The following is a 10,932-nucleotide window of genomic DNA, read 5'->3' as shown; positions in this document are numbered from 1 at the left end:
ATTCTGAGTCGATCTAAGCATTTCCGTCCATCCGTCTGTTGAAATCACGCTAACTTCCGAACGAAGCAAGCTATCGACTTGAAACTTGGCACAAGTTGTTGTATTGATGTAGGTCGGATGGTAATGCAAATGGGCCATATCGGTCCACTTTTACGTATAGCCCCCATATAAACGGACCCTCAGATTTGGCTTGCGGAGCCTCTAAGAGAAGCATATTTGATCCGAAATTTGGTACGTGGTTTTGGTATATGGTCTCTAACAACCATGCAAAAATTGGTCCACATCGGTCCATAACTATATATAGCCCCCACATAAACCAATCCCCAGATTTGGCTTGCGGAGTCTCAAAGAGAAGCAAATTTCACTCGATCCGGCTAAAATTTGGTACATGGTTTTAGTATATGGTCTCTAACAACCATGCAAAAGTTGGTCTACATCGGTCCATAATTATATATAGCCCCCATATAAACCGATCCCCAGATTTGGCTTGCGGAGCCTCAAAGAGAAAAAAATTTCATCCCATCCGGCTGAAATTTGGTACATGATGTTGATATATGGTCTCTAACAACCATGCAAAAATTGGTCCACATCGGTTCATAATTATATATAGCCACCATATAAACCGATACCCAGAATTAGCTTGCGGAGCCTCAAAGAGAAGCAAATTTCATCCGATCCGATTGAAATTTGGAACATGGTATTAGTATATGGCCGCTAACAACCATACCAAAATTGGTCCATATCGGTCTATAGTTATATATAGCCAATCTCCAATCACACAAAAATTGGTCCATATCGGTTCTGCCAGCCATATAATTTGGAGGTTACCATAATATCTCCTGTGAGAGTGGTTCAATGTATCAAACGCTTTAGAGAGGTTCAATCGACTCGAACGTTTACTATTCAATCCCATTGCAATATTGGCCTTCAATACGTACAACGCAGTGGTCATACTTTTGCCCAAGCGCGAATCATTAGGTGTTCTGTAAAGTTGGGCAGTAAAATAGCCTCAATAATCTTCGTGATATGGGAAAAAAGAGTAATGGGTCGATACGAGTCTTCACGATGTACCTTTTTCCTGGTTTCAGAAACGGAATTTTAGAGATATCTGGTATTTCGAGGGTGTGGAAGCAAATATTAAAGGTATGAGGTAAAAACCTAGCGGCATTATCTCCATTGGGCTTCCTTATCGACAAACGAATCTTCTTCGAATAACGCCCAATGGAATGTCCTCCCCTATTTATAGTTATGGATTTCTTATATGTAGAGCTTTACATTTTCAAAAAGTCATAGTTATCGACAAAGCAGTTGGTTCGTAAACAAATGTATTGCTAGATGGCGCTAAAGTTATTTAGCTTAGAAACAAACCACACGAATACTAAGGTTAAAAAAGGCTTGTTTTCAAATCGTTTTATATTAGGAAGAATATAAATTATCGGCAATTACGAAACACAAAATGTTCGCTAATATATATGAAAGCTGTTCTAATATATATGAAGGCAGGAGTTCGCCTAGCAATTTTCGCGGTTATTCTATTAAAATAGTTCAATTTAAAACTATTTCTCTCTATTTCATAAACATTTTGTCAAGATCCCTGCCAGCATTTCAAAGTTCCATTTCATCTTCATCGCTACCACAGACTCGTAAATGTCACTACAACCATCCTACTGTGATGGGGGGCAGCATATCATAAAGTACAAAATGTACTTCATACATGTATTTTGCCATCACTACTTTTACAAAAGCCATTTTATTTTTTGTGAAACGCCAAGCGCAACCAGCTTGTTATATTTTATTTAATTAAAAACGAAAATAAAGTTCTGAAAACAAAGATTTTACGCTTAAAATTGTGAAAGGCATATTGGTGAACAATTTTTGATTTTCCAAATGGAATAAAGTGATTGTTTTTCAAATATTTTACAGACACGCTGCCTCCATCGAATAAAAACACTGGCTGCAACATGTAACTCGCTACTTGTAACTCTACCTCATCATTAATGCAAAAAATTATGTTAAATGTGATGTGATAGTGGTATAAATGTTATATTTTTAAGAATTTGTAAATAATTAATCAAATTATTAAATATCTAAACAAACGTGTTTTACTCGACCACAATGATTCTTTTACCACTATCTTAAAATGTGCTTTTTCTGATTGTTTGGAGGGTCTCTTATTGGCGTCGTTCTAAATTGATCTATAAAGGCACCTAATAATTGCACTCATGCGAAACCTTTTTGTAGTAACTTGGCGTGGTACAACTTCTCAATAGTGACGGCTCTTTTCCGACGAGTTTTTGTTATCGTATATGATTGTTTTCAACGTACTGGGGATTCTCAGAAGCGCCCCCAAATTCAAAAAATGTTGGCAGGGGATTTAAAGAAATATTTATGCATATTTAGACAACTCTAACGAAACTTCCGCCACCCATATGAAATCGTTTGCTGCTGTTATCGATCGTTAACATTTCGCTCCCAAAAAACCGTATTATTGACATACAACAGAGCTGAATTAGGTACTAAGTGTTATTGTGATTTATTTACGTTGAGTCGGCAAAATTGTGCTCATTGTTAGGACTCCGTAGCCAAACAGCAAATTGGCTGCGTTGGCATATTTTGACATTACTCTGTATTACTCAATCTCTCTTGAATTTTGACAGATCCTCTTTGGTTTTCTTTGTCTGCAGTGACGTTTTATTTAGATATTTTTTTGCTTCTATTTGAAGACTGTAAACTGAGTTTATGCATAAAAACTTCTCAGCTAAAACTGAAAACTGTAACACATAAACATAGATCTTAGAAAAGTCAACTAAATCGAAATAAATGCAAGAAGTGTAATCACAAAAAATACCCTCAAATTTATTGTGGAAAGGTAAACAAAAGTTTCATCGTCAACTTCTCACATCATACTGCAACAGCGCAGCTACTTTTAATTAAAGGCACACAAAGATACGACACAACAGAGCAAGCCACTGAGTCTAATGTAAATTGCAAATTACCCGCAAAAGTAGAAAGTGCAAAATAAAATATAGTGCCCGGGTCGACAGAGACGAAGACGCACATAAATATGGCAGGTTCAGCACTCAGAAGACTTATGGCCGAATATAAACGTAAGTATCGTGGAAAATTAAGACTCCAGGTCACCACTACCGCCTGAAATTTGCTTGCCATTGTTAAGCGCAGTTATTATTAATAATTATACAACAGAAGCTTAACTTTTGATTTTTATTTTAGAATTGACTTTGGACCCACCAGATGGTATTGTGGCAGGGCCTGTAAGTGAAGATAACTTCTTTGAGTGGGAAGCTCTAATAGCGTAAGTGTTGTGGAGGTCATACATTTAAAGCCGTCATATCTTATTATGACAGCCACGATTTTTGGTAAAAAAAAAAATTACCTCATAAATATTCTATTTTTTTAGTGGTCCTGAGGGTACTTGTTTTGAAGGTGGAGTCTTCCCTGCTCGTTTGGTATTCCCTCCCGACTACCCTCTCAGTCCGCCAAAAATGAAATTCACCTGTGAAATGTTTCATCCCAATAGTAAGATCTTAGTTGTCAAGTACAAAAGAAATTTGGTTATTATATATTTTTATTTTCTTTCCATAGTTTTTGCTGATGGTCGTGTTTGCATATCAATATTACATGCTCCCGGTGATGATCCCATGGGCTACGAATCATCCGCTGAACGCTGGAGTCCTGTACAAAGCGTTGAGAAGATATTACTAAGTGTCGTGTCTATGTTAGCTGGTAAGTCTTAAATGTTTCGATGTCGATTTGATTGAAGACAAAACAATAAGGCATTCATATTAAGGGTCATAGAAAACTTGATCTACTTTTCTTACTTTAATAATAGCCTTGATTTTTATACATAAAGGGTGATTTGTTAAGAGCTTGATAACTTTTTAAAAAAAAAAAACGCATAAAATTTGCAAAATCTCATCGGTTCTTTATTTGAAACGTTAGATTGGTCCATGACATTTACTTTTTGAAGATAATTTCATTTAAATGTTGACCGCGGCTGTGTCTTAGGTGGTCCATTCGGAAAGTCCAATTTTGGGCAACTTTTTCGAGCATTTCGGCCGGAATAGCCCGAATTTCTTCGGAAATGTTGTCTTCCAAAGCTGGAATAGTTGCTGGCTTATTTCTGTAGACTTTAGACTTGACGCAGCCCCACAAAAAATAGTCTAAAGGCGTCAAATCGCATGATCTTGGTGGCCAACTTACCGGTCCATTTCTTGAGATGAATTGTTCTCCGAAGTTTTCCCTCAAAATGGCCATAGAATCGCGAGCTGTGTGGCATGTAGCGCCATCTTGTTGAAACCACATGTCAACCAAGTTCAGTTCTTCCATTTTTGGCAACAAAAAGTTTGTTAGCATCGAACGATAGCGATCGCCATTCACCGTAACGTTGCGTCCAACAGCATCTTTGAAAAAATACGGTCCAATGATTCCACCAGCGTACAAACCACACCAAACAGTGCATTTTTCGGGATGCATGGGCAGTTCTTGAACGGCTTCTGGTTGCTCTTCACTCCAAATGCGGCAATTTTGCTTATTTACGTAGCCATTCAACCAGAAATGAGCCTCATCGCTGAACAAAATTTGTCGATAAAAAAGCGGATTTTCTGCCACTGATTTTGGTAATAAAATTCAATGATTTGCAAGCGTTGCTCGTTAGTAAGTCTATTCATGATGAAATGTCAAAGCATACTGAGCATCTTTCTCTTTGACACCATGTCTGAAATCCCACGTGATCTGTCAAATACTAATGCATGAAAATCCTAACCTCAAAAGAATCACCCTTTATTTGATTTAAAATACAAAATCCAAACTAATACAAAAATTCAAATAAATGTTATTCAAGAATTGGAATAATTATTAACTTGTTGCGCACCCATGTTAGCAATGCATTAGAATTTGTTTCTGAATTCGTTTCTTACGTAAATTTCAAATCTGACTCATTTGATCACTTTGTTTGTAGACCACGAATAATTCTTAAAAAAAAACAAGCAAATGGAAATACGGCAATGTCGGTATAGGTCAAATGCTGAAGTCAGAAGAAACAAATCGAATCGGTATATATGTTTTATGGGCCCATAAAATCAGAAAAAATAATGACCATTATTAAAAGATGTAGCTTCAATAAAATATGCGGACTTTGTCCGATCATCTTAGAATTTCTTTCTGATGAAAAATGTTTGCACTCTATAATGTTGGAAACCGATAATTCTATGTGTTAGAAACGGGATGAAAAATATATTATTCCCCATTGTGAAGTGAAGCGAGATAAAATTGGCCTGCATAGATTCATACCCAAAAGATCTAAACATTTTTAGTGGAAAGTTCACTTTTCGACAATAAAATCTTAATCAAAATAAAGCGTGAAAGAAGCTGCAGTAACTTGGTAACCGCGCAAAAAAAAAAAACAAGAGAGAACATTGGTCGAACAATTCTCAGCGGAATTTATTACGATAAAAAAATCTCATTGCCTGAAAACTCATACTTAGGGATTAGAGAACAAAATCAAATATAAATCATCGAAAATTACCTTTTTTGTTTTTAATTCTTTATATTCCCCACTAGGGGAACCAATAGTCGATGGGATTTTGTCACTCTGATTGAGGTATCTCCAAAACATGCATTCTGGGCTCATCAAACGCTTCGTCTGGTGTCGGGAAAAACGACTTCTTATTTTATTTTTTACGTACGGAAATAAAAAGAAGTCATTCGGTGCAAGTCAGGACTATACCATTCGGCGGATGCTCCATCAGAACGATGTTTTGAGTACTCAAAAATGCATTTGTTTGAGCTGATACGTGAGAGCTCGCATTGTTGTGGTCATCCATCTTCGGCGGTTGGTTGTCATGATTTCTTGGAAGTCAAGATACAATCCAAATATTGTGTTCCACTCAGAATTGACTGTTCTGCGTTGCCCTAGTGGTAAGATTCCGCCATGTCCAGTTTTTCCTAAAAAACAGTCGATGATTTGCTTGGGAATGACTCTTATTTTCTTAAACTTCTAATACATATATATCGAGCGATAAATCATAAATAAACGTATACGAAGTTTCCATAAAAATGCTTCAGATTTAAATGTTTCCCATATTTATACCCTGCGCCACACTGTGGAACATTGTGTCTCACCCTCGTGCATTAGACGACTTAAATTTTGAGTCTATAGATTTTGTAGAAGTCTATCAAATTCTGTCCAGATCGAGTGATATTTAAATGAATGTATTTATTTGGGACAAACCTTTACATGTAGTCCCCAACACATTTGACGGATGTGATATGGTATCAAAAATTTAGATCTACAAAGTGGTGCAGGGTATAATATAGTCGGCCCCGCCCGACTTTAGACTATCCTTACTTGTTTGACCTACAAATGTTTACGATTGTCCCACTAAAGCCTAAGGTTGTCTAAATCTAAATCTCACAGTTGGCACACCTTCAGGGAATTCGTCTTGGAGTAAACTACGACCTCGGTTGAATTCACCATACCTATATCGATAAATACTGGAACTTGACGGAACTTTAGCGTCAAATATTAATAATTAATTAAGTTCATCGATGCACTGTTGTGAGTTAATCCACGTCGAGAGTTGTAAAAAATAATCACACGAAAATGTTCAAGATTTAATTAAATTTTTTGGGCCAGATGAAGGTTTTTTAGTTGCTGTAAACAACACAACTAGCGCTCGTATTGAAAAACGTATAATCTCAAATATGCCAAGCTTTACGGTAGAACTGCTATATGGCAAATGACAATACTACGGAAGACCAATCCCAAAATATAAAAGATATCCTCCTACATTTTTCGAAGAAAATTTGTAAACTGGCACAAGAGTTTTCTTTTTGCGAAGTGTTATTTTTATAACGGCATCTAACAATTCCTCGATAGGCATTATTCAACGCTAGATAACATACGCCATCTTTTCGAAAAATAATAAAAGATTTCATTCATTACTACACCTAATATAATGGTTGTTTTACATTTAATGTGACAATTTTTATATATGTATTTATTTTGTTTCTCGTTGTTTTTTTTCAGAACCTAACGATGAATCTGGAGCAAATGTTGATGCGGCCATCATGTGGCGTGAGAAACGTGAGGAATTCAATAAAATCGCTAAACGTTTAGTGCGAAAGACATTGGGTTTGCCATCATAAATGCAACACAATTTTAGAACTATGCAAAAAATAATAAAAATTAGAGAAACATCATTCATATATTAAATAATAAAATAAAAAAATAAAGTACGTATAGGTTTGTATCAATGCAAACCTTTAAATGATAAAATCACCAATGTAACAAAAAGTAATGAAAACACTATGTTTAAAAAAAAATCTGTAATACTAACATAACCCATAGTTTATTTAGAGTTTCAAAAGCCAACACGATTTCACAGAAAAAAAAAAAAACAATATATTTGATTAAACAAAAAGATATTATTTCTAAAAGTGATTCATTTTGTTTTTTTTTTTTTTTTTTGATATTAAGAAATATATATTGATTTAATTTTTGAAAGAAAAACAAACATTTTTTATTGTGTTTAGGAAATTTGTATAATAAAGCAAAATGTAAACATTTTATAGGCTCTACACACATCACACTCAAAATCTATATTTTTCGAGATTTGCAATTTCTTTATTGTAAAGCAATTGACAGTTGCAATCTAGTTAAGGTGGATTTTGGAATAGTAATGTAAAAGTAGTTTAAAGTGAAAATAAACGTAACAGAATATAGAAGCAAACCAATAATCTACACCGATAATATACAATAAAGTTGAATTTTATTATAAACACATACCCATCTGACTCTATATGAGATACACATGGGACATTAATAACATTGGCAGCCCATAATAATTGCAATAATGTATACACAATCGATATACAGGGTAATTGTAATATGCCAAAAAATAAATACAATTACTGTTTATATATACTAACAAATCAAACAAAAAAAAAACGAAGACTACACCTTTATTAGGTATGATCAGTAAATCATTTTTATTTGAAATTACTTTTAAACATCAATTCAGTTTATTTCGGCACAAGAAATAATTGCATTTGAAATGACTTCTCTTTGTGTGTTTCCTTTGTCTGTGTCTGTCTTTAATTAGCAAGTCTGAAAGCTAGCAGTAAGGTTAGTGGCTTATTCTGGGATACAAATAATTGTTCTTCTAAGGTACTTATATCGCAAATGATATCAAAGTGTTTATATATGATAAGTCTTAATGATGTCATATTATTTTCTGTCATTAAAATGCCAATGCATTTCATACTTAATAGGGCTACGCACGCGAATGCGTTGTGAGAAGAGCAAATGCAGGAGCAGCAAGATTCTGAGTTTTCGAAGCATTTGATTAGAATAAGGAGACATTAGAACACAACTTACCTAACTGTTCTGCGCTCACGACATATATATTGCTGTACATGGGAGAAGGGATGTCTTCCATCACGAAATTAATTGATCCAATTAATTTTTAATTGAAATTTCTTCAATCACAAAAACGAAAAAAAAATAATTGATACAATTAAAAATTTAATAGATACTAATAATTTCTACGATTGATTTTTTTTTTTCAATTAAATAATTTGATGAACGAATTAATAGTTTAATTGGAAATTATTTGGAATTTAATTAAAATTGTAACTGGAAAAATTTGGTGATATTTTTGTGTGTGTAATTTGGAAACAGGGAGCCAATCCCAGTTTCGACCGAACATCTACAAATTCTTCAGCGGTGTATATCCATCTCAGTAATGCTGGTGATTTTTCTGAGAGTTTCAAAGTGAATGATATATGAGCTTTGGATCGGCCGAACTCAGCGTCCGTGTTTGTTACTAAGTATCCACAATAAAGTGGGTTGTTTAACCTCTCTTTAGCATTTAAATCCATAATGATAACCAATTTTTTCTCTAACCAAGCAATTATAATTTATTGCGACCACGGAAAAGGTGGAATGCTTATTGGGGATGGTTAGGTTAGTGGCCGCCTTATATTTGAGGCTTACTTAGACTTATTCTCTCTTATCACAGCTTCTACCTTAACCCTCTAATGGCCAAATTTTTTTGCGAGCTGATTAAATATTCAATGTTAACGATACAAAAACAAGAAAACTAAACAAGAAATATTTATATGGTTAAACTCAGTATATGCTGCAAAGCCTCATGAACAGTTTTAAATAAGTTTTCTTTTTATTTTACCCATTTTTGTTGTCATAAGGTGTGTTTTACAAAAAAACGCCTAAATGCGGGATTGGGCATTAGTGAGTTAACCTCCTTCTCATAGTCGAGTCCGAACTGTGTTTCATATTTCGGCGAAACCACTTAGAGAAGCATTGATACACTCAGAAATGTCGCCAGTGTTAAGGTGAGTACTATGTTCGGCTTTTTCACCAAAACACAAAATTAAAAGTACAAATATATTTATGAAGACGATTATATTTTGATCGAGTCTTGCCAAATAATGGATGAAAAAGATCCAAGGAATTGTTTGCAAATAATTTTAGATTTCTAAATTAATTAAATAAAAAAAGTAACCGTGAAAACAAGCTGGGTTTCAGCTTGAAAAGTGAACATAGTACTCAGCTTTACTGAGAAGGAATGATTCGCCACTGAAAAACTTTTTGATGTTCGGTCAAAAGTGGGATTGAACCCACGACCCTATGTATGCAAAGCAGGCAAGCTATCCTTGGCACCACGGTGGATACAAAGTCGGTTCTTTATCGACTTTCTAATATTTACAACCCAATCCAAACCGGCTAGTCCATGATCTTAAATATTTATATACCCTCCACCATAACAGGTTGGCTGATAAGTCCCCGGTCTAACAAAGAAAAACACATTTTTTGTTAAAATTCGTTTTTATTATTCAACATAGTTCCTTTCAAGAGCGATACAACGATTATAACGACCTTCCAATTTGTTGATACCATTTTGGTAGTACTCCTTCGGTTTTGCTTCAAAATAGGCCTCAGTTTCGGCGATCACCTCTTCATTGCAGCCAAATTTTTGCCCTGCGAACATCCTTTTGAGTTCTGAGAACAAGAAAAATCGCTGGGGGCAAGATCTGGAGAATACGGTGGGTGAGGAAGCAATTCGAAGCCAAATTCATGAATTTTTGCCATCGTTCTCAATGACTTGTGGCACGGTGCGTTGTCTTTTTTAGATTGGATTTAGAATTTTTTCGACAACATTTAAATTATTTTTACCATTTTATGAATTCTTTCTTCGTTTTTAAGGTATTTGAAACAAAAAGTTAAAATTTCGCATTAAAAGTATGAAAAAACCAAGTTATAAAAAATTGAATTTAAAGAACTTCCTGAGTAGTTAAAATAAAGAACATCATTGGGAGTACATCTTCTGGAAGTGCTTTTAAAGTTGTGCCTTTGGAAGAACTTCCAAATTTTTTTGCTGGGAAATGTGTGGAACTACTTTTAGTTGCTTTATTATAAATTAATTTTCGAGTTATTTTGATGTCTAATTTTTTTATTCATTTTTATGAAATAAAACATTAATTGAAATATAAATAAATGAAATATAAATTTTTAGCTAGGGGGCTATAGCCCCCCCCCCCCCCCCCCCCCTAGGAAAATTGTCTAGCTACGCTAATGTTGGACTCAGGAGTGTAGTGATGGAGCCATGTTTCATCTATTGTCACATATCGACGGAAAAACTCGGGTGTATTACGAGTTAACAGCTGCAAACACCGCTCAGAATCATCAACACGTTGTTGTTTTTGGTAAAATGTGAGCTCGCGCGGCACCCATTTTGCACAGAGCTTCCGCATATCCAAATATTGATGAATGATATGACCAACACGTTCCTTTGATATCTTTAAGGTCTCTGCTATCTCGATCAACTTCATCTTACGGTCATTCAAAATCATTTTGTGGATTTTTTTAATGTTTTCGTCAGTAACCACCTC

The 10,932-nt window shown here is 34.8% G+C and overlaps 1 protein-coding gene across 1 annotated transcript; it reads left to right on the top strand.

Annotated features, from left to right (window-relative positions):
- Positions 1 to 2,655: 2,655 nt before the first annotated feature.
- On the top strand, positions 2,656 to 7,806 carry Ubc7 (ubiquitin conjugating enzyme 7). The gene is made up of 6 exons (XM_075299800.1): positions 2,656 to 2,869; positions 2,937 to 3,107; positions 3,232 to 3,313; positions 3,419 to 3,537; positions 3,604 to 3,744; positions 7,049 to 7,806. Exons 2-6 carry the CDS (start codon positions 3,065 to 3,067, stop codon positions 7,165 to 7,167), a joined length of 504 nt encoding a protein of 167 aa, XP_075155915.1. The 5' UTR covers positions 2,656 to 2,869; positions 2,937 to 3,064; the 3' UTR covers positions 7,168 to 7,806.
- Positions 7,807 to 10,932: the final 3,126 nt, after the last annotated feature.

Source organism: Haematobia irritans, chromosome 3 (assembly GCF_050003625.1).
Source record: "Haematobia irritans isolate KBUSLIRL chromosome 3, ASM5000362v1, whole genome shotgun sequence".
Lineage (NCBI taxonomy): Eukaryota > Metazoa > Arthropoda > Insecta > Diptera > Muscidae > Haematobia > Haematobia irritans.
Note: the sequence above shows the minus strand (reverse complement) of the source record. Positions and strands in the feature narration are given on the sequence as shown.

Bases quoted from the DNA above. Each gene is read 5' to 3' on its own strand.
- Ubc7 (XM_075299800.1), top strand. From the start codon at position 3,065: ATGGCAGGTTCAGCACTCAGAAGACTTATGGCCGAATATAAAC. The intron at 3,108-3,231 runs GTAAGTATCGTG...TTTTTATTTTAG, and splicing joins ACTTATGGCCGAATATAAAC to AATTGACTTTGGACCCACCA. The intron at 3,314-3,418 runs GTAAGTGTTGTG...CTATTTTTTTAG, and splicing joins GAGTGGGAAGCTCTAATAGC to TGGTCCTGAGGGTACTTGTT.